Source organism: Pyrgilauda ruficollis, unplaced genomic scaffold, assembly GCF_017590135.1.
Source record: "Pyrgilauda ruficollis isolate IOZ18807 unplaced genomic scaffold, ASM1759013v1 scaffold25, whole genome shotgun sequence".
Taxonomy (NCBI): Eukaryota; Metazoa; Chordata; class Aves; order Passeriformes; family Passeridae; genus Pyrgilauda; species Pyrgilauda ruficollis.
Window position 1 is genome coordinate 6,079,179 of NW_024523822.1, and position 25,059 is coordinate 6,104,237.

Here is a 25,059-nt window from a genome sequence, read left to right on the forward strand (position 1 = left end):
TTCCCAGTGGAGTCAAGCAAAAAAAATCCCATTGATTTCAAAGCGGGACCAAATTAAGTGGCAAGTCTATCAGTCAGTCAGTACAGGAGATGCCTTTTAACTTTAGCAAATTAAGTTTTACTATATCTATTATTAATTTGTATTTAAATTAACTCAGGGCATGCCTGAGCTTTGCTGCCAGCTGCATGAGACTGAAGTATATTGAAATTATATCACTTACATATATTACATAATTTACTTTTCTATGTGCAACACATACTATACTGCATTGTGTAACATTGAGAAATTATTGAATTAAAAAACATCATCTCAAGCCTTAGGAAATGCCAGAAGTAAGTCAGCCCATGTGGCTAATTCTGCTTTCCTGTGAATATACATCCAAAATGTGCTCCAGTGACATGATCACTCTATGATTCATCTCAGAAAGCCTTTATCATTCCATTCATAGAGTGAACAGTACCTGAGTGAGAATACTCGCTACTCAACATGTGGCCCCATCCCTTATTTCCTAAATAATAGTCACACTTCATTCTGAAGACTATATATTAATTTTATCAGGTGGAATTTTTTTTTAAAATAAATCAATATCTGAAAACTAATTTCAAGGAGTTTATACTTACATTTGCAACATTCCAACAATATGATCTGGGCCTACTATTCCTCTTTTGCTGCTAATGGATTACAAATGTTCTCCAACTTGTGCTGGTCTACCTAAAGAAATGAATACCTGATTATTTTTTTCCAGACAACTTTGCATTTGAAGTATTTCCTTTATCCAAAGCAGAATGTGCATAACCTTCAGTGAAAATTGTGAATTCCCAGCACCTTATTCAGTGTAACTCCTGGGTTTAAACTCAAGCCTACACAAAATGTAGAGCATATAAATGATTTATCTCACATGGCTTATATTGCATAGAGCTTGGGTAGAGACAGGGATAAAGTCGAGTTCTCTGAACACCATTCTGCAAGCTGACAGTCACCCCTACCTGATCTTCACTCTGCTGGTCTTTCTCACTGTGCAGAGTACAACTGATGCTGCAAAAGAAGCAAGGATTAGCCAGACAACAAACTCTCTGAAAGACCTTAAGCTGATTAAGACAATGCTTTATATCATGCGCACTTAATCAGGAAGGGAAACAGTGCAAAAAGTTCTTTGACCATGTCTCATGAGGTGTCTTGATATACTAGTTACCATAAGAAAGATTTTTTAATTTTTCTTTTTTTTTTAACTGAATGATTAATCTTAGAATTCTTTAATACAGGAGTTTTTTATGTGCACAATTTCCCAAATTGATCTCCTCTTCCCAAGAAAAAAGGCTGCCTGACTGGGCCTGAACTATGGCATTTCCTTCAGCCCCGAAACCTACAGTTCTTCAACAGTTTTCAACTGCCCATCAAACATAGAAAGTAACATTTTTCATCAAGCAAAGAAAGTAACTTCTAGTGATGGAAAAAAAGCATTGCCGTCCTCACTATGAGCAGAACTAAAGTTGCCCATTTTCTGCCTGCTCATGATGGCTATTTAGAAACAGCAAAAGGCCACGGACGCTTTAGAAGCCCAAGGTATTAATTAGGTACTGGAGGAACACGTTTTTGTAGTCACAGGGCTTTCTTTCTTCACTATTTTCTTATCTTCCTGTTTTTCTTCAGCTATCTCTGACACCCACCTTCTTGTAGTGGCCAGGCACAACACCAAACTTGTCCCAGGCTGCTGCTCCTCTTCTCCCGCGGCCAGGCCTACAAAGCTGCAGCACCTATTGACAGCTTCTTTGCTCAGCTTGTGGTCTCAGAGGTTCAGCCCCCTCTGAATGAAGGGGAAAAGGATTACAGACAAAGTCTCACTTAGCTGCTGCTGAATAAGGTTAGAATCAAGATTGCTTGGAGCAAAGGGGAGTTACAGAAAGTATATCTGTCAAAATTGAGCAGAGCAGGGCCCAGAGAAATTTTAGTATAACTTGGAAATAGATGGACAAATTTTCCCAGGCTGTGCAGAAAGCACATCTAAGGTTGTGAAAGATAACAACTCTGCCAAATATCAAGTCCTTTCTCCAAAATATGAAAGAACTAAACCAGCCAAATTGTTTACAGAATTTAAAAATAAAACATCCTTTTAAAATGTTTTAATGAGCTCCTTTTGAGAAATAGCTGAGCAATTCCCACTTAAGCTTCCCAGAAGAATTCAGGTTGCAGCAGGGAACCAGCACGGAAGATGGTAGCTGGAATGGTGAAGGTCTGGCAAAATAATCAAGTACTGCCAACCAGATGTTGTGATTCACCAAAAAGATACCTGTGCCTCACCAAGCAATGTAGGTATTTTCAGCGCAGGCAGCTGATTAAAATTTTCTAAAACCAAGCCAATTTTATTTGCAACAAGAACGTAGAGAACATGCACAAATCATAGGGGTAACTCTCTTCTGCAAATATCACAAAAGAAAAGGGATAGCAATCAAATATCTAATAATTTTTAGTATGCTAAAAACAACACAAAAACTGTGATGAATTGAAAACAAATTACATGAATCACATAAAACGAAAGTGTTCATGATGTAGAGCAAATTTGCTTTCTTTCACATTTATTTATTTAAGTTGTTAGATTTCCTTTGTTGCTACCATAGTCCCACACAATATACATTCACATTACTGTAGAGTACACTTGGATCCCAGACCACACCACTCAGTAGTCAGTCATACTTGGTCATAAGTGGTCAATGTCATACTTGGTCCAAATACAATTAATATTGTAGTTCTTATATAGTGCAGCAAGCATTAATGGAGTTCAGGCACCCTACACCATAAACTCATAGAATATGCTGAGCTGGAAGACACTCATTAGGATCATTATGCCCAACTCCTGACCCTGAGGAAACCGACTCCAGACAGGAATCCCCGAGACACACCATATGCTGGAGCATTGTCCAAACACTTCTTGAACTCTGTCTGGCTTGGTGCTTGGACCACTTCCCTCAGGAGCCTGTTCTAGTGCCCAAAAACTATCTGGATGAAGAACCCTTTCCTGATATCCAACTAAACCTCACCTGACACAAATTCAGGCCATTTCCTTGAGTCCTGTCACTGGTCACCACAGAGATGAGATCAGTGCCTGCCCCTCCTCTTCCCCTCATGAGGATGTTGAAAAGCACAGCAAAGTCTCCCCTCAGTCTCCTCTTCTCCAGGCAGCACAGACCAAGTGACCTCAGCTGTTCCTCATCAGGCTTCCCCTCCAGAACCCTCAACATCCTCATGGCCCTCCTCTGGATGTTCTCCAGTAGTTTAATGTCTGATACTGTGGCACCCAGAAGTGCCCCCAGAACTCGAGGTGAGGCCGCCCCAGCTCAGAGCAGAGCAGGACAATCCCCTCCCTTGCCCGGCTGGCCATGCTGTCCCTGATGCCCCCAGGACACGCTTGGCCCTCCTGGCTGCCAGGGCACTGCTGGCTCATGTTCAGCTTGCCATGGACCAGAAGCCCAGGGCCCTTTCCATGGCACTGCTGTCCAGCCTCTCATTCCCCAGTCTGTCTGTACATCCAGGGCTGCCCCATCCCAGCTGCAGAATCTGGCACCAGTCCTTGTTGAACTTCATATAGTTGGTGATTGCCTGGCCCTCTGATTTGTCCACCTCTGTGGAGCTTTTCTGCCTTTAAGGATGTCCACAGTCATTCCCAGTTTAGCCTCATCATCAAACTTAGTACCCCTTTGGGTTCTGTGTCCAAGTGATTTATGAAGACAGTGAAGAGCATAGGGCCTGAGATCGAGCTCTGTGGAACCCCACAGTCACCAGCCTGATGCAACATCCTTTACTGTAACTCCTTGTGTTCCACCCATCAGCCAGTTCAACTTCAACTCTATAATGACTGAGGAAAATAACAAAAATGCTAATATAGATGTAGACTTGAACTTCTGTACTCTGCAACAATTTAAACCAGGATCCCAGCCAAGATTTTCTGGTACATCAAATTTAACCAATTACTACACTCACTTTTCCTGTGCCCAAATAAATTCACAAATGAGAAAGTAAGGTGAAGGCCATGACAGTTTATTAGGGAAAACTGTACCTGTCTGATAATGTTGTATGAATACATATCACAGCTTAATTTCCTCCCAGACATGAACATGTCATTAATACTAACCTCCTAAAATACTTCTACTGAACCAAGATCAATTTCTGAACAGGTCTTAATACCTCCATGTAGAATCAGCTTGATTATAGTCTGATCTAATTACTGTAAAGACGTTTACTAAAACAGTATCTGGCTAAAGCAAACATCAGCCATGGAACTCAGCTCAAACCTAGTTCATCACTCTGTCACATAATTAAATGACATATGGGAAAGCAGGAGTACTGCTGGGAAGAGCTCTTAAGGGAAGTGGTGAGTTTTGAATGTAGAATGAGACACGATAAGGAAGGTAAAAAGCAAGTCAGCCCTGTGACTGTGGTCCTTATTTTACGGTCAATCTTGTTTGCAGAACAAGATAATAATGTTTCAACAGGCTGGAAATGGAGTCTTTCCTCACTGATTGTCCTTTTACAAATACGTGCTTTCCCCTCTTCATAATTCTGTATTTTACTGCGTTATGTGTGTACTAGAAGCACTGCCAAACACAGCTTGTGCAAAACAGCCATCTCCAAACATTTGGGGATGAATCTTAGAACCAAAACTACATTCTTAAGTGTTATTCCTCTGAAACAGAGGTCTGGGGTTAAACTACAAAACCTCACATGATCGTGTGAAAGAACTGCACATTTCTGCTGCATAGGTGAGGAATGATTTCTACTTAACTGTAACTGTTGCTCAACTTCCTTTTCCAGGCTTTCATTTGTTTAAGCTATTTTTGACTAATTCAATTAAACAAAAAAATAAACATTTTGCTTCCTCACAAAGTTTTTGTTATTTTTGTTCAGGAGAAAAAAAGATAGGATAAATAAAACCCTCTTTCATACTGACCTATAAGAAGGAAATCAATAGGTAAGAAATACAGACTTAATTCAAGGGAAATAAGCCATAAACCTCTTTAAAACGTAGTGTTTACATATCTATAAATGCACCCTGCTTGTCAAAAATATTTATACAAAAATTAAGACAATTGTTAATTCTTGAGTGTTACAAACATAAAAATGCTACCTGTTTTCCAAGTCAGTTCAGCCAAGCCTTCAGATAATTTATTTACTGATAATCCCCAAAAACTTTTAACTTAGTAAACTAATGAATCACAGTGGAGTTTAAACTCAGACAAGTGGCAGTGCAGATGCAAGTCTGAAGTTAAACTGAATCAGCAACTGAACAAAGAGCAAATAATTTGGAACTTAAAAAAAAGTTGCAGCCACATAGCTTGCATTAATATCCCCTTGATATATGCAATTTTTATTAGGCTAGCTCTTCAAATTTCCACTTACAGTAATGCCGTATACAAAAAAAAAAACCCAAAAAACAACAACAAAAAACCACCAAAACAAAACAAAACAAACCAAAAAAATCCAACAAAAACAAAACCCCACCCCTTACTGTATTATTTCTTTCAGAAAGGGAGTTAAGTGGTGTATTTTTGTACATGTGCTTAACATCCTAGTACATTTAACAAGTAGTCTCAATTTCCAGGGAAAGTGTGAATAAATTTAACTTTTCCCTTTTGAGCCAACATTTGTCTTAAGAAAGTACTTGCTATGCAAACTGGATGGCAGCTGATTTTTTTCCAGCCAATGTGAGGTTTCATCATCAGTTCCCATCATAGGCACCAACCCTTCATTTATTTAATCATAAAAATGTGACTTACTAGAAAAGGAAAAATAGAGTCTAAAGGCACAGAATCACATAGCTGCTCTAGTAGGAGTCTGTAAACAGAGAATTGCTTGAATTTAGGAAATCCAGATCTAGGAAAGTAAAAAGGCATCCGAAGCAGGCATTTATCTAGCCAACTTCCTTAAATACCCAGAGGGCTTTGAGGTCTATGAAGTATGCACTAAGATACTGTATTTCAAAAAGCAATAAGGCAAATAGTATATTCATTATTTCAAAAAGTTACAATGGTGTAGGCATACACAGTATAACTTAGTTACAATGCGTGGTACGGTTTCTACTACATAGCCCTATAACTGTTTCCTTTCTACATAATGGGAGATTAAACCCGGGTTCCAGGCGAACACAAACCCATCCTTGTACCGCCATCTACCACTGGCAACAGCTCTTCAGCAGCATTTGCTCTGCTGCCTGGGTCACGTTCATGCTGAGCAAAGTCCACAGATCAGAGACTAAACACTGTCATACTTGTGAAGAGCTTCTTCTAGCTTTTGTGTCACTTTTTGAAAAAAGAGTATTTGCTGTTGCAAGAAATGCTGCATTTGTGATTTAAAGTCCCTCACACGAATTTTGTGGAAATGATTAATTTCTGCGAGGGTTGCAAAGGAAATAATGTTACAACGTTCTTGAATGCCCTCAGCTTTTTGCAGCTCCATCTTCCCCTCTTCCACGTGCCGCTTACTCTCCTTTACTTTGGTAAGGGCTCCTGTGTAAAGAACAAAATGAAACAGTTGAACTGTGAGGACCATGTATACTTGACTATTGAACTTTAACAAGTGATTTAATAACAACAAGGATTTGTGTAAGACTTATTCTCAGTGTATTTACAGGTGTGCATACACATACGTATGAATGAAAGACAATAAAACAAAAGCTTTTTAATGTAAGAAGAATCACAAACCAGTGGATCCTGTGTAAAAAATAACACTTTTTTTTAAGGCTCAAGCATACTAAAGTTACTAGAACATCCTATTTTACAACCTTAAAAATCAGATGGTGTCCTTCAGAGAATATGTTATCATTATACCAGTAGAAGAGTAAGCGAAAGCACGACAAAACTAGTCAGATCAATTTAAGCCTACACAAATACCAGAAAAATAACCTTGTTAAGTACTGGACTATGTGAAATATCCCTTTTCTCAATCCTTGTAAAATGTCAAAAACATATCTTAATACACAAAACATGTCAATACATGTTTCAAAATCTTGTCAATACGTGTTTTTGCTTTTATACCAGAGATACTCCAAAACTAATTGCTGATTAGCAGACAATCTAAAAGTTTATCCTGAAGTCACAGATGCCCAAGCAAATCTTATGCATACACAGTGCTGTAAAACGTAGCAGAAAAGCAGAGTTACAGAACTGACAATCCTCCCTCTCCAAATAGTTAATTAAGGCACACACATCCTACAAAAGCAAAGTATCGTCCAAAACAGACCTACCCAAAGCAGAGCCATCTTAAGGCATTCATATTGGACTTAATTTCCCACAGAGCAACTTCTTTGCCTTACTTATTTTATTCATATAACTAAACCAAATCAGACTAGTACAGCTTTTATCATCTCACTAGATTTTCGTTCCTGTAAATATTTGTAATGTCGTAACTCTCCTTTCAGATTACACTTCTTACATGTGACTACAGCGTGCTGCCTGAAGGCCAAGGGCAGTGTCCGTCTCCAGGGGATATGAGGCAGAGGCAGTGTTCCACACCTTCCTGGCTCCCATGGCATGACAGTGGAATGGTTAAGAGCTTGGCACTGGCTGCTTCTGCTAATTAACCTCCAGCCTGGCTCCAAAAATATCGCTGAAAAACCTTTTCCACATGTAGGGTGCCGGCAGTGACACTGCGCCAGAAGATCTGTATGTTGTCCTCTAAGAAGTAAGGAATCTGTGAGGTAGGGTATGATCTGAAAAACACTTGATCCCTTCTCCTACAAGAAGAACACTTCTTTCAACAGATTTAGGTCTAGCAAAAATTTTTCTGTGCTCTGTAGGCACGACAGGAATCTATGCACAGCTGTGAAAAACTGAAATTTGGGACTTACTGGAAGCCAGATGTAGCTGGTTAAATAAACATGACAACTCTTCAGTTATGATGTGGGAAATAGCTTTAGATGTTATTTCTAAAATGACCAAACTGGAAAAGAAATACTGAAATTCACAGCATCAGCCGCTGAAAGCGTAAGTAAGCTCTGGAGCATGTATAATCTTCAGATTAATTTACGTAAATAGAAAACATACATTACCAAACACAACTGCCCTCCAGACTAGATATATAGATATATTATGTTTCGGTGTTTTTTTTTTTTGTTTTTGTTTTTTTTTTTTTTGCTACTAAAAGGAAAAATTCATAATTAGTGAAGGAATCCAGTGGGGAAAGTATGGTACAATCATTAGCACTGCTCTATTAATGCACATGGATCGTACTGGTCCTGTAGTGGATTTTGTTTTAAAACCTGGACAGACTATAACCAGATGTCAGCAATATATGACAAAGCTCATACATATGCTTAAGTATAAAGCTATACTTTATTGCTTGAGTTGTTTTTTCAAATGCTTTTAAATGAAGCTTTTAATTATTAGTAATATTATTAATCTTAAAATAACTCCATAGAGGGATATTATCTTATTTTAGGACAGTCAAAGAATTCTCCCTAAACACAGAGAAAAAATCCCCAAACCATGTGTTTACTCTAAGAAGGAATTAATTGTTTTAAAATGTCATTTTTAAGCTGTTCAGCATCTACTGAAGTTTGCAAGACTTAGTTTAGCAAATCCAAGTAAAAGTTATTAGTTTTCATGGCTTTGAAAGCAGCTTAAGTAACAAAAAATTCCCCAACTTTCTCCAAACACCTTTCCATAATCTACACTTCTCATATTTTATCTGTGTGAGCAAAACCCTGAGCTGGAACAGAGATTTCTTGATGTGGAAGGTTCAATGATTCATCCTACAGTGAACAGAAGACAGAGAATTGGGGGCTGGAGAGCAGCCCCTTGTGTACATCCCTTGTGAAGAGAAGGGTCTTGTGCAGAGATACCTCAGTAGGTGATGGTAACCTTTAATGACTCCCAGCTCACAACTCTGGACCTGCTGCACCCCAGGCTGTGCACCATGAACTCCCCCAGCTGCACCCTCACTAACTGATCCATCACACTCAGTGCCTACTCTGGCACCTCACAGCTCCAGCTGCCACCCTTGGGTGGGACGCTGGGGTGAGCAAGGCCCACTGGTCTACAAATACACCTGCAGAAATTATTTGAATACCTAGTATTGGTTTGTACAATAAAAAAAAAGGAAGATGTAGTTAAAACAAAAGAAGGCTGAATCACAGCAGTCTGAGAAAAAGCTTAAACATATTTTAGCAAAGAGAAACAGAAGGAGCCACCTCCCAATGCATATTAGCCCAAGGAAGCCTCCTGCAGAGTACATGCCTGGGATAAATATACACCAGTGCACTGTTCCCAGAGGGATGGAATACATAAAAATAAATTATTGGGCTTTTTTTAGATCCAGATGTACAGATTCTGTTCAATTTTGCTCATGCATTTGAAGACCTTCTGTCAGGAGCCACTTCCCAGTGATCGCGACTAGCTTTCAACAAGTGAAGAGAGCCTGGATTAAAAATTATGCCAAAAAATGTATTCCTGTTCTTAAAGGTGGGGAAAACCTTATATCAACACTGTTTGTCACTGCCTAAATCCTTACAGTAAACACACTCCTCTGCTCACTGCAGCTAAGGGTTTAAAAGAGATTCAGAGTTTTTGTTTTGAAATATGAAATTAGACAACACAAGAGTATATAAACATATTCAACAAGGGACATTCCTGTTAGCAAAATTTGTGCTAGTGTACTGTGTTAGAAGCCAAGAAAACAGGGACAATGCAGAGTTCTCAACGGAAATAAATAATTTCAAGCCATAAAACAGTGTACTGACAGCAACTTAAAAGGGTGCTGAGGAGTTATGAGGAAAAAAAGAAGTGTATTGAGACAGTAAGCTACTCATGTAAACATGAGATTTCTATGAGTTAGGAAGAGTTATACATGCTCAGGAAAAGAAAATATCTTGAACCCAAAAGCACTTAGGTTTGGGTCAATCTATTTTCACATCATCTGCAGTTTTATTCCAAATAAAAACAAATGTTTTGTTGTAACAAATGTTTGGAGATTGTGTGAAGTGTCAAATAGGGTGGGTTTGGATCCATACACTCAATTTCTCTCCACACAGGAAGTACCCGTGTACTCCTATGAACCCATGCTGATGTACATGCATCTCCAAGTCCAAGTTGCAGCATCCAGTGTGGCCAGAAGGCAGAAGTTTTGGGGTTCCTGTCCTGCAGACTGCAATCCAGACTGCTTTTCACTTAATTCCTTAGTCTCCACAGGAAGGCAGGCTTGCACTGTGCCTACTAGCACATGCAATCAGAAGCCAAAAAGCAGTGATACCTGCTAAGGATGTACCATCTTTCCCTTTCCACCTCTTCTCAAAACATCCAAACATCAACTTCCAAGTGCTGCATGCAACAGACAGGAGTGAAACATCAGCTGTGTTCGAAGCTACTAATCCACACAAAGAATTCTTCAAGGCAGGAGCCCTTTTTTTGCTCTCTATTTGCACAGTTTACTACAATGACATCTGTTTCATGGCAGGGCTTGCTCCATTCTTAAAAAACACAAACAGGATATTGCTGTAGCAGCAGCAATTTAACTGCGTACAGTAATGCTGCACATGGATGAAACACAAAGAAGCATCAGTTCAACACTGCTGAATATAGCACCTGAAGCAGTGGTAAGCACCAGCTGAATTCACTGCAGTCCGAAATTCACTACCAGTCTCAAGAATCCATCAAGTCACCAATATATCAAAGTCTTCAGTATCTCACTTCAAAATATTCAGCTTGAAAACTCACCCACTTGTAAGAGCCAAAACTTACCCACTTGTAAGGGTTAACTTTTTATACCCTATGATTGTAATGCCTTTATCATTGCAGCTATTAAAGCATCTCTTTCACTTCAGTGATAAATTATACTAGAACAGAGCAAACACATTTTTTTTACGATCTCTCAGCAGCTGTACCTCAGAAATCTTGCGCAAATAAAATTATCTATCCAATAAATATTTCATCTTTCTACTATCAGCAAGCTACAAAATAACATTTAGTGTACTACTTACCAGAAGGTAAACCAACATACACTTCCACATCACTCATCTGTCCAGCATATTAAATACTCTAATAGGATGCATGATGTGTCCTCCAAAGCACCTTAATGAAGAGAGAGATCTGAACTTCTCAAACAACTCCCTTTACTCTACTTTTCTTACAAGAAATCTAAGAAACCATCTCTAATGGAAAAGGAAAAAAACACATTGATGCTGCTTTCATAAAAAGATGCAGAAGAAGGTAACGTAACTGGAAATACTTTCTTTTTCCTTACTTAATGATGAGATTAGTTAACTGGAGATCTTTGCTTAAAGATTCGAAAAAGCAAACTCTAGGTAGCTCACGTACATGGAAACAACATTATTTCTAATCCAGCAGTGTGTTGCCAAAGCAAATTGGTCTACATGTTTGTCCCTCTTACTCCAGATCTAGCAAAGATGTTGTTACAAGATGTCTCAAATGACTAATCCAATAAAAGAATGCAAGTGGCCTGGGGAGAGAGATGATGCCTTAGCTCTATCATTGGCTTAGCTATGTGATCCAGGTCAGCCCGGGGTTACACAATCATTAGCTCCAACACAAGGGAAATTGCAGAAGCATTTCATGAGTATCCTGTTTTCAGCCAGGGTAGAGTTAATTTCTTCTCAGTACTGCTACAGTGCTGTCTTTTAGACTCAGAATGAGAATGGTGTTGGTAACATGCTGATGTTTGCGTTTTTGCTATGACATGTTTATTCCAAGTCAAGGACTTCTTTTTCTGCTTTCTAATCTTCTGTTCTGCCAGTGAGGAGGCACACAAAAGAAAACTGGACATAGTTAGGCAGGTGATTGGAACTGACCAAAGGAACATTCCACGCCACAGAAGCCATGCCCAGGATATCAACCAGGGGGAATTACCCAGAAGCACAGCAGATTTGGGTCCAGGAAGGGGGATCTAGCATCAGTCAGTGGGTGGCGAGCAGTTGCATTGTGCATCACCTCTTTGTTTCCTTTTTATTATCGTTATTATTATTTACCATTATTATTGCATTTTACTTTAGTATCAATTACTAAACTGTTCTTATCTCAACATGCAAATTTTACTTCAAGACTTCTCCCCATTCCACTGGGGTTGGGGTGGGGGAAGAGAGGAAAGGGCCAAGCGAGCAATGCTCGGTGCCTGACTTCCAGCTGTGCTCAAACCATGACAATGAGATAACACATAGCGTGAAATCCAACTCTGAAAAAATCCCCAAACTTCACCTTCTCAATTGAATGTGAAATAGTTTGTAACAGAACAGAGATTTTGCTACACTGACAGATTATTTTCTTAAGAATGCTCTGAGCACTGATTAACAAAAGAAGCCTACACTGAGATTCTGCAAATTCTTTACATTTTCTGGCCAAGATTTATAAAGGAAAGCAGCATAATAGGAATTTGCCTGAAATTAAAACCAGAAGACTTTTTCAGTAGAGACTGAACTAAAAGAAATGTCACAGGGAAAAAGTACCATTACACTTATTAATATTGGAATGAGTTGCTTTTAAAAAAATCTAGTTTTACAATTTTACACCAAAAAAAGCAAGTGATGTTCAAAATCAAAAGCAAAATTCTGCCAGTTGCTTTTGGTAAATGCCAACACCATAGTTTGCAAACCTAGTCTTTGCATTTAAAAGATTACATTCTTCTCATTTAGGGCACAAAACCACTTTAAGAACATTCTCTTTTCCATAGTGAAATGTCAGAAAGGTAAAACTTAAATAACTCAAACTGCAATTACTTTAGTATTATAGAGGTTTTTGTTGATACGTGGAAATGGCTATATTGCTTTTAGAACCTGCAGCCTAACAATAGTTAAAGAAGTGAGCTTTGTTTTTCGTTGTTTTGTTGCCCATTGCTCAAAAAAAGCCCAGAATAGCATAGTACTATCCTGTAAATTTAAGTTTATAAATTACAGAACTCAGCTGACATCTAGATCAACACTGACTACAGAGTTATTAAAATCAGACATAATTATTTTCTCTTTCAGTTACCCTGCTGCAAAGCTTATTGAAAGCTGACACTAAAAAACACATTCTGCAGTTCAAAATTAAGTCACTTTTTAATCTACACAACTCAACAGCTCACACAAAGTCTTTGCTAGATATTTCAGAACACTAATTAGCTATAACCTCATCTGACGGTCTTAACTTATAAATTGATTTAATTAACATAAACCAAATTAGCAATGATGCTAGAATGCACAGTGTAAAATGTCAATTTCTCAAAACTACCAGGGTTCTTGGTAGTCTAACCAAAATTTTTTTAGATTTTAAATAATATGATCATTAAGATATGAGTAGACTCAGTGAGCATAAATCTGTCAGTTAGTGTACACAGAGGAAGAGCATACGGAGCTGATTTATTTATCCAAATCTACAAGGACTGTAATCATACCTGCGCATGTTCGGAGAGTGTAAAACGATCACACTACTGAAAAAATATTTAAATCTCCATACTGTCAATGTGCAGTTCAGTCCAGAGTACCTCAGAGGAATCTATGAGCCTTGGTGTGTAGCACCACCAGTACCAATGTTTTGCTGGGCCATGCTACGCCACACTGCTATATGAGCAGATGTCATAGCTTGCCTCTATCAACTTGGAGGAGTTGGTAACAGAAAATGAGAGCAACATGGTCGAGTAAATGAAAGAAACATCACAGAATTATCATTTTAATGCATCTACTGCCCCACAAAATGCCATTAATAAATTTTTAAAAACTCCAACAAAATATAATGCTAGGTAGCCACACAGAAAAAGTGTGTAAAATGAGATTAATATTTTCCATTCAAATCTTGAATACAGAGATGCTAAAACTGCTCTCTTTTGACGTATTGTACACTAGCAGTCCTCTAAGCAAACAAAGGACCCTATTTTAGACACTAAAGCATGCTTAAATTGTGTTTGTGAATAGTTTTGACTTTACAAGCACCTACAGTGATATCTGAAAGGAGGTCCACCAGGAATCATTTGACTGTAAAATCCAGTTAAACTATGTGTACAGCTGTCTGTTTTCACAAATATGACATTTTGCACCACAGCCTGAGAGGCAAATGCTAACTAATGCTGGGTTTGCCCAGTTCTAAGGCACTCTGTACTTTTTGGGACTCACACGTACCATTTAAAAGACTTTTTTTTTGGTGTGGTTTCAGCTAGCAGTGCAGACTAGGATGACCGAAAAGAGTGAAACATAAACTACGCTGGTCACCAGAAACACAGTACATTTGCCCATTAGAAAGGCAGTCATATTTTTTAGGACCACACTTGAAAATTTAGGCTATTGGAATTTGCAGTAAGTACCAAGATGAAACCTTTCAGCCATTTTTAGTACTTCTCATTAGTCCACATCTAACTAGGGCATCAAACAAGCTTTCTAATACAGAGCTCTGCTTTTCCAGAATTGGTCTATTACAGTTCAGTAGTCACAGGTTTTGAACACTATTTTTTCCTAATTAGGATGCTAGGAACAAGCACTTTATGTTAGGAAGATGTTCCAGACTTTTAACAGCTTCTGTAAACACACTGTTCATAATGCTGACTTCAAGAAAACAGCCATCAGAAATTACGCTGTCTATGGATAAAATAAACTAATTTTCAGTAGAAATGGTAAACAACAAATGAGCAGAAATGTCTCCTCCTTCTCCTCTTTTCCAAAATGGATGTAAGCACTATTACATCAAATGCTGACTTCTTTCAAATTTTTTTTAAGATTCATGGGATGTGGATGGACAGAGGAACACATGTAACACTGTGTATCAACATCCAACTATTACTGAGAGAAGTAAGTATAAGTGCAAGTTCCACTGACTCTTACATCATTGCTTTATTGGGGCACAATGAAACAACTGCTTTTGGATGTTGTTTTCTGTTAAGGCTAAAAGAACAAATACAACTTACAGTGTCTGCTTGTCCATTATCATCTGTTTAGCTCCACTACTGTCCTAAGATGAGCAAACAAAACATGTATAGGCAGTTTAACATAAATTCATATAAAAGAGTCAAGATTCAGATGAAATGCAGATATGTTATATATATATGTATTACATATATACATATACATATAATACAAAAGCAGAACATGTGAAAATTATAATGCTATACTCAGATTATTTAAAAGAAAAGCTTATTTAGTATATTGCTAGCTAGGCAGCATAGCTATTCATGCATATAACGATTCAAAATCACAAACATTCTTAAAAAATGTAAATCAGAATAGTAAGTTGCTCTTACCATGGGACAACAAAGCACTGTAAACTCTGAATCACAGGATGGACCTGCTTTTCACATTGTTAATGAATGAACTGCATGTAGGTATAAAAAGCATAGCTCAGTTCATTATGATTACAGAAGTTGTCCACCCATAATGTGTACCTACTTAAAACAAAGGCTGCAAACATCACACTTCTTCCTGTTCTGCTACAAAAACAACCCAAAGCCACTGGCAAAGAACTGAACAGATTGTTTAAATGTTGGTGGGTTGTTTGGGTTTTTTTTTCCATTTTATTTAAGTCTTCATGGCTTTTATGAAAGATACAAACACACTGCATAAGAAAGCATGTGCCATTTGTTTGTCTAGTCTGCTGATAAGGCTCACGTTTGGGGACTCAGCCAGATCTAACTTCCTATTTTTTCAATTAAAATTTTCAAATTCTATGTTATTTGAACCAGGAAATTTAAAATACATAAGATGCCAACTGGATAAGTTTACACAGTCTGCCCTTACTGACTTGGCATTTTAACTGCTCAAACAAAGTCTAACAATGAAGTCATGGAAAGATGCTGGAAAGGCTGAAACATGTCCTTGTTCTAAAGGTGACTTATAAACTAAAAAAGTTAGTCACCTTGTTTGTTTTTGATAATGTGCTAACAAAGAAATGGAAGAGCTCTGGGAGCTCCTTTCAATTTTCAGTCTACCAATTCTTGCCTTCCATGTTTGAATAGAAGACCTATCAGCCAGACTAGGAGCACCCAGGGCTTCAGAAGAACCATTCCCCGCTATAGATTCTCCGTATGTCTCTCAAAAGGCAGTACTTTGTTTATGAAGTAGGATTACTTCCTCTTTTTACAGTATAATTTTTAATTCTTCAATGTCTACACTGTTCTACTATTCCCTATTTGCTCACAGAGCCTTCCCAGTAGATAAAGCCTTACTGCTTGTGCTGAGCACATAGTATTGGGGTATTTTCTATGATCTGACTACAAATCTGATGAAGACTTGTATTTATTTAAGTATGCACTGCCTGTAGTCAAAGCTAGAAGTGTGAGCTCCAATCAAAACTTCTCCTGTTAGGACCAGCAGGGTAGACTGGACAGGCTTTCTGGTGTGCAGTAATGCATGTAGTCTCTCCCACAGAAGGAACAGCTATAGTCTTCCTCTGATACCAGCAGGTTTTGGAAAAAAACAACCCACTTGTGTGTTATTAGCCATGAAATATCTCTGTTACTGAAGGTGTATGATACCAGACTAGTTTCAAAAGGTAATAGGAAAAAGACCCATCACAACAGCATGAATCTTGCTCCCTTAAAAAGCCACAGAGATTGCGAGGGAGTGGAAAAGGAAAAATAATCATACACTAAGAAGACCCATGTATCTTTCATATAAACAGGGGCATAGAAGTCCTTTTTTTTTCTCTGTTTAATTTTCTTCAAGTAAAGCCATTTCTCAGTTTTAAGTCATTTACTCCTGTCCTCTGACTTCACACAAACTAAGGCAGCTGTAATTTTATACGGCTTCTACATGTGAAGATTCTTTCACATTTTAGCTCCATTTCCTTAAGGTTACCTGCAAATATTGTGAGACAATATTAGGTAATGGGGCAGCTAGCAGGCAGTGTTACATCATCTCTGTGATAGCTATGGGGAGGTTGACATGGCAAAAAATAGAAGTTATCCTGGAGCAGTACATCCTTTCTCACCAAAGCTCTTACACAGATAAAGTGCCCATCTCCTTTTACTGCTGCAAGGGTCACCTGGCTAGGATTGCATGCCTAGCTCTTACCCAGCAGCTACCTGAGTTGAAGCCCATGCAAAGTGTATGCATCTGAGGGACAGAGGAGGAAAAAACCCTACAAGGTGGGTTATAGGAAAAGCAGCAATGAGAAAAACCCTGTCTGCACAACAAATCTAAGAGCTTAGCAAGTAAGCATGGGAGAAAAGCACTGCTTTTATACTGTGATATAAAGTTTTAGGTGTCAATATTAACCAGTCTGATTTATTCATTAATTCAAACACCACTTCTCCATGGGGGCAGGAGGGAGAAGGAAGCTGAAAATGTTAGAGAGTTCCAGGTTTCAGTGCTGTTTGGGTTTTCTGGTGCTTTAAGTTTTGATGCATTTCCATCTGGATAGATTTTTTTACCTACAGTTTCGTAAATAATATAAAAATATATTTGTAATGTTTGTAAATATTCTAAAAACACAGCAAGTGCATTCTTTAAAGCCTATGTCTAGAATTAAGTTTGCTTCAGGTAAATAAGACTATTTGCTTTATTTTACTTTTCACAAACAGTGACCAAAAAACAGTAAGTCATTCAGGTATTTTTAAAAATAATTCTCTTAAATCCTGGCACGCAAAGGAAATGGAATTGTGTTTAGGAATTTAGACCACTTTTTCAGGTCTCTTTTGTAAAAACCATAAGCAGAAGTTTCTCAAACATTAACATCATAATGTTAAGGGAGAAGAAATCTGGAAAGCAGAGATGAAACAGCATGTTAGTAAGTACTTCCTCCACTTTCATGAATCGCAAGAAGCCAATTATAGTAATTCCTAAAAGAAAACTTGAAAGAGAGATATCCAAAATTCCTCCAACTTCTCTACTCTCACCAAACAAATATGAAGACGAGAGCCAGACAAGAACGAGCTAGGATACTAGCATATACTATCTCCAATTCCCACAAGTGCATGAATTTTCTGAACTTGCATGGGCCTGCAGTGAGCATTGGTGTTGAGGATTACAGAAGTAGGAAGACTGCATCAAGCTGAGCAAAGCTTTAGGAATTAATATATAAAAATTACTTCACCAAGAATGCCTAGGGAATTTCCCCAAGCAGATCTTAAATGCATACAAGAGAAGATATTACCCATTACAAATGGGAAGCTGCTTTACTTCTCAAAATTAAAAAAACTGAACCAGTATTTCTTGAACGATACACCAGTTCTGCAATAGAAAATGGTAAAATGCAGATTAGCATTTTGAGCCTCTGGAACTTAATATCCCTCTTCTGCAAATGTTTTGCCAGAGGCTAAAGAAAACTGTGTACAAGTGTATCTGTCTAATATGCACCTTCCATTCAAAAAACCGACATATATGCCCTAGAGTATTTTCATGCATGAGCATCAGAAGCATTTATCTACATGGAACTGAGGGCTAGATGCATGAAAGTATTGGGATGTTTAGAAGCTTGAGACACCACTCTGCCATTGTCTACACTATCCAGGCACTGGTTCTCCCTAATCACTTAATTTTCCAAACAAGACCTACAGAACAACAAGTCATTGTAAGGGACATACGCCTTCATACTGATATGTTCTATACCAGCCTCAGTGGGACTCTCAAAACAAGTATTTCCAGATGGAAATGTGGGGTTTCCAACTGGGCACATTCTTTGCTGTAGGGCTCAATAAAATGAATCACCAGACCCAGACAAGGGTGTATATGAAACCAAGAAAGGTCTCAAAGCATTGACCTGTTGATCCTCAACTGGCATGTAGTATAGAAATGTTCAAATACTTTGTCTGTCTCTTCTGTAGCAGGTACATTAACTCTTCCTGCAGAAAATTCCTTAAACACTAGGAACTCAAGATGAAAGAAAAGGCATCTTGTAAAATCTCCTATTAAAGCTATTGCCATTTCATAAAATATCAATTAACAATATTAATAAGATAATGAACAGTTTGAAAATATTTCCACAGTCCATTGGTACACGTTTTACACAAGTTACACAAATCAGATCACATATGATGTCCTCAGCATAGAAGGCAGAAAGACCTGAATCCCAAAACAATTAAAAGCACAACAGTTAACACATTTTCCCGGCAAGATGCAGACAAAGCAACAGCAAGGCTTACATGGCTTTGGTTCATAATTCTAGAGAAAAAGAAAAACCCACACAGAGGGGAACTTTTATCTCTATGGCTCTTTCTGCATAAGTTGCAGAAAGTTTTTAAACAAAACCTCAGACATGCAGAGTTCTCAGTCCATAACACAAATCACACTTAGAAATCACTTTTAGCAGCTCTTCAGCTAACTACATACAGCACAAGCATAAAAGGACAAGACAGTTAAAATTACAGAATCACAGAATATGCTGAGTAGGAAGAAACCTATAGGTATCACTGAGTTCAACTCAGTTCTACAAGGGACATGCCAAGAGTCACAGCAGGTGCCTGAGGGTATTGTCCAAACGCTTCTTGAAATCTATCTGGCTTGGTGCTTGGACCACTTCCCTCAGGAGCCTGTTCTAGAGCCCAAACACCATCTGGGTGAAGGTTTTCCTAATATCCAGCCTCAACTTCACCTGACACAACTTCAGGCCATTCCCTTGGGTCATGTCATCAGTCACACAGAGATCAGTGCCTGCCCCTTCTCTTCCTCTCACAAGGAAGTTGCAAGCTGCAATGAGGTCTCCCCTCAGTCTCCTCTTCTCCAGGCAGCACAGACCAAGTGACCTCAGCTGTTCCTCATCAGGCTTCCCCTCCAGAACCCTCAACATCCTCATGGCCCTCCTCTGGATGTTCTCCAGTAGTTTAATGTCTGATACTGTGGCACCCAGAAGTGCCCCCAGAACTCGAGGCGAGGCCGCCCCAGCTCAGAGCAGAGCAGGACAATCCCCTCCCTTGCCCGGCTGGCCATGCTGTCCCTGATGCCCCCAGGACACGCTTGGCCCTCCTGGCTGCCAGGGCACTGCTGGCTCATGTTCAGCTTGCCATGGACCAGAAGCCCAGGGCCCTTTCCATGGCACTGCTGTCCAGCCTCTCATTCCCCAGTCTGTCTGTACATCCAGGGCTGCCCCATCCCAGCTGCAGAATCTGGCACCAGTTCTTGTTGAACTTCATGCAGTTGGTGATTGCCCATCTTTCTAACCAGGGTCTCTCTGCAGAGCCTCCCTCTGAGGGAGTCAACAGCTCCTCCCAGATTTGTATGACCTGGGAATATGCTTAGTGTCCCTTCCAGTCCTGAGTCCAAGTCATGTATGAAGATTTCAAAGAGCACAGGCCTGATGATGAAGCCCCGTGGAACCCCCTAGTGACAGGTCCCCAGTCTGATGCCACCCCATTCACTGTAACCCTTTGAGTCCAGCCAGTTCTCACCCATCCCATGGTGTGTTTGTCCAGCTGTGAGCTGGACATTTTGTCCAAAAGAATACAGTGAGAGTGAGTAATGGAAGCTTTACTGAAATCCAAAAAGATCACACCAATTGCTTTCCCTTGATCAACTGTGGATTACCTTGTCATAAAAGGAAGACTCAATAAGCAGGACTTTCTTTTAATGAAGCTGTGCTGGATGTGACCAAGGACTGCATTGTCTTTCAGGTGTTTTTCAACACCTCTCAGGATAAGTTTCTTCATAACTTCACCAGGCACTGACATGAGACTGACAGGCCTGTGGAAAGGGTCCTCCTCCTTGCCCTTCTTGAGAACTGGGACAATGTTTGCCAACTTCCAGTCAGCTGGGACCTCTTAGGATTTCCAAGACTGCTCAAAAATCCATGACAGGAGGTTTGTAATCACATCACCCCGCTCTTTGAGGATTCTTGGATGAATCCTATCAGGTCCCATAGATTTGCAGAGATCCAGCTAGAACTGGGAGGGTTGGGAGTTGATCATTCTCACTCATGGTCCTCTAGCTCTATGCACAGACATAGGCATGTTTTGGTACAGCTGCCTTTGTTCTTCCATCCTTCTTAGGTCCACGGGAATATGACCTTGGGTTTTATCAGAAGTAAGCAATATATTTGCATCATGTAGCAGAAAAAGAGACTACTTCTAATTTCAGGGTTCACAATTTTAAAGACATGGCCATTTAAAAAATGTATCAGTCAGGCTGCTGCTTCTGCCACTTATAAGGGCACTTTGGTGTAATTTTACTGCTTAATGAGCTTGTACACTAGAAAATAAAACCCTTGAAGAAAGACATATCAACTCTATTTTTTCAGATAATTTCTTATCACAAACACACTTTCATAGATGTTGACTACACAGATATTTGTGTAGTCTATAGGAACAATATTTTTTCTCAAAACTGGCAACTATCCCAGACAGTAAATTTAAAACAAAGCTTTTATGTTGCAAGAACACCAAACAGCTCATATTTTCATCTGAAGTTTACAGATTGGCACTGAAAAGCTGTACTTTCTTAAAAGTACCCCTTAAGACTAATAAATTAGTAATATGGAGTACAAAACATGTCTCTCAGTTTTTGTCTAGTTTGCTGTCTTGCAACAGAAACAACAACAAATAAACAACCCACACAACTCAGTTCCTGTCATGGCCATGTACACTCAAGAGACCACCCTCTCAAGCCCCTGCCATATTCCTATGACTAGCATGTACCATGGATGATACTGTGAACACAGTGCTAGCTCAGAGGTGCTGGAGCACTAATAGCTGCATGATATTTCTCCAGTCTGCTCCAGGACAGTGCTCTAGCTCAAAATCAACTCTACATACTTCATGCCCATGCACTGCTCCAGTTATTTACATGAACCTTCAGCAGTTCAGCAAGGTACACTTTACCAGTAAGTGTAAATTCAAATAGAACTACAAAAGAAATAAGGACGGTTTCAGCATGTATCTTACTATTCCCAATCCTCTCTTCAAAGGCTTGTTTCCAAAAATACTTCAGTGAAGACCTGCATATAACCTTAAAGCCTGAGGATGTATTATTTAAATAGTATATATAGTCTGCTGGATTTTTCCATCTAATACAAGTATCTATCCCTTTATTTTTTCCAGAAGCTTACAGATAATCAGATTAGATGACAACTCACTTTAACATCCTCTGCTCCCAAACATGAGGCATGGCCAAGGCCACTCATCTCTCTAAATCTAAAATATTTGAAAGCTGTTATCAAAACCTCTCCTCATATACAGTACTACAAACCTCTGTTTATCTGAACAAGTGTCACAGTTATATAGCAGATATTTTTTCATTTTTCAGTTTCTTTCTGACAGGTCACAAAGTACCTTACAACTAGCAATCTGAACCTGGACAGCGTGTTTCAGCTAGAAAGATGCTGAAAGGACAACAGGTGACCAGCATCTTCTCATAACAATAAGGGCAAAGGCTGAACAACTAAGATCACTGTAGCTGACCATTACTCTTTCACAAACACCACAGGACACTTGGCTGAACAAATATACCCCAGCAGCCTTAAACATCTCATCAGACTGATGCTGCAAAACACACACACACGTGCATCTTGAACAGAGTGGTCAATCAGAGGAGTACCTGCATCATCATATTACTTCATATTCATTACCTAATAGACAAAAGATTTAAGATACCTCACATACCTCAGAGTAATAGATGTTTGCATATCACTTGATTTAAAGGGTTTGTAAACAAGCCCAATAATCTTTAATATATAGACAGTTTGGTTTGTCGTGGTTGCTTTCAGAGATATGCAGCCAAACACAGCAACCTCTGATCAGCAAGACTCCCAATTATGTTTAGGCCTTTGGCACAAAATAAAAATTGTCACTGATGTCTTCTTTGTATTTCTAGTGAGAGCTTACCTGAGTAAACACAGGAAGGAAGATTGCACACAAAGCCAGCAAGCCAGACACAGGGCAAATTTAGGCAGAGGTTGTGTTGTGTTGTGCATATGTGTTGTGCATATGTGTTGCATACCACTGATATATAAAAGTTAAATTGTTTCAGAAAACACAAAAGTGTCTTACCTTTCTGCACATGGATAATGTCTGGAAAGTTGGCCAAATGCCCCTGATACAATGCTAACAAATCCATCACAGGATCTAGGTCCTGCCGGGGCTGATCTGCAAAGAGGTCCCCGATGGCATCATAGGCTTCTGCAGTGAAGGCTATGGCTTGGTTGAGGCCAGCCGAAAAGGCCTGCTGGTCCAGCTCAAATGCCTGACTGAGGCACTTGAAGGAGTGCCCCACCTTCTGGTATTCCTTCTTGAAACCAGTGACTTGTTTGCGGGCAAACTCGTTGGCCGTGTGATTAAGTTGCAGGGCACTCTCATCCATCTTCTTGGTGAAGGCTTTGAAGCCATCCACCTGGCTTTCCACCTCCTGCAAGTCTAGGCTGGCCCCAGGGCCTGTGGGGACACTGATGGTCAGAAAAAAATTGGCACCCACCATCTCATCCTTTTCAGCCTTGCGCTTGCCCTGTTTCCAGGCCTTCTCATCCGTGCTGGGACAGGTGAGGAAGTGCTGGAAGGCATCGCATTGAGCCAGCACAGGGTGGCTGCACATGTGGTCCATCCACCAGGCCAGGCCTTTGCGACGTTTGGAGATGAAGTCCTCCTCAAAACGGCCAGTGGCCTGCTTCTCTGGCAAGTGGGGCACAGAGATGACAGGGAACTTCTCAGCCAGGCGCCCATAGAGCCAGTCAAAGTGCTTGTAGCGGCGGTGCACCTGCTGCCCCGTGTGGCTGGGCACCAGCTTGTAGGCGATGTAACTCTTCATGCCCTTGAATTTGGTCTGTACGCCAGCCTCCGCCGCTCGATCGCCGCCAGCGCCTCCCGATCGCTCGAGGGCGCGTCAGCGCTTCCCCGCGTCCGGCCGGGAAGCTTCCCGAGCCCTCGGGTCTTCTCCCCGCGCTCCGGTGCCGCCGCCGCCGCGGGAGCCGCGCCAGGCGGGTGCTGGTGCTGCCGGGGCTCCTCCGGCTGCCTGCTGCCCCCACAGAAAAAGAATGTCAGGGTGCCTTTTGCTCGTGGATAACGCGTATTTTAGCCTAATAGCCATTTAACAGACCTAAAAATGTAGTCATGCCACTGATGTTGGTGTTCTGTGGAACAGCCTCAGTCCGTCCGAGGTGCTTTTTTCCCCTGCGTGGTTATTTCCCCCACTTTGCTCCTGGTCCTGTGTTGTCTAGTCGTATGGATCCTGTCCCCTCAATCATCTTTTACCTCTCTTTGGCTCCCTAGGTACAAACTTTTCTCAAAATTTCTACCTGTTCATGAGCAATTAGAAGGAAGTGTTTCTAGAGGAGATGTTCCAAGTTTCTAGTCCCCGGTTCTTCATGTTTTCTCATTAGCATCTGGATATCTTGCTTATTTCTCTGTTTCTCTGCCGTAGTTTAGGGAGTATGTTACTTCATAGATTTGTGTCAAATAATTTGTCTTCATCTGGAAGCAATTCACTGGAATGCTACAAGACCCACTGTTTCCTTTCGTTGCTTGTTTTAGTGTTTGATACCTAGGGTTTACTTTTTACACTTCTTCGGACCTTCATTTTCTCCATGGATTATCACAGTAATTTCCTGTTACTGTTTCTGAGTTTGTCTACTCAATTTTTTTTTTTTTTTTTGATATGTCAGCTCACCCCAGTCCAGCATGTTAGCCTCAAACTCCTTTAATGCTTAAATCTGGAAGTCTGTTTTAATTAGTGAGTACAGTCACCAAAGAAGCGCGTAATTCACCACACAACCAGCTCCTCAGTGGCCAGCCCTGTGGAACACATTTGTGTTGCAGCAAGTTTACAGAGAGCAATTCTGAGTATATACAGCAGTACTAAGGTGAGAAGCATCAGCTGTCTCCTGAGAGAGAGCAGCTGGTAGAAACACCCTGACCTGGCCTGGTCATCATCACTCACCGCTGACCAGCAGGCCCTGAGGAGATCCCCAAACCCTGGATCAGCACCTGTTAGTGCTCTTAGAACCACCACGGCTCTCTGCATCAGTCAGCGTTCTGCCCTGCAGATGATGCACCGTCAGTGTCTGCCTTTCACACAGGTCTGGTTCTCTTCTGCTAAACACAGAGATAGCCATGGCAGCTGGCCCACAGCCCACCATGCTGCTGTCCACCCACTGGCCAACTTACAGTAAGGACTAAAACCCCAACAGGAGGTAGATGTGGATCAGTTTGACCTTGGTTTTAGATTTCATCCCAAATTCTGACTGC

At 40.1% G+C, this 25,059-nt stretch overlaps 1 protein-coding gene across 1 annotated transcript; it reads right to left on the reverse strand.

Annotated features, from left to right (window-relative positions):
- Nucleotides 1–2,370: 2,370 nt before the first annotated feature.
- SNX18 (sorting nexin 18) lies at nt 2,371–23,686 on the reverse strand (the record flags this gene model as incomplete). Its single annotated transcript, XM_041470937.1, has 2 exons — nt 2,371–6,497; nt 22,873–23,686. Coding segments are annotated over 2 exons (1,068 nt in total), but the record flags the coding sequence as incomplete, so codon positions are not given.
- Between the last annotated feature and the right edge of the window lie 1,373 nt (nt 23,687–25,059).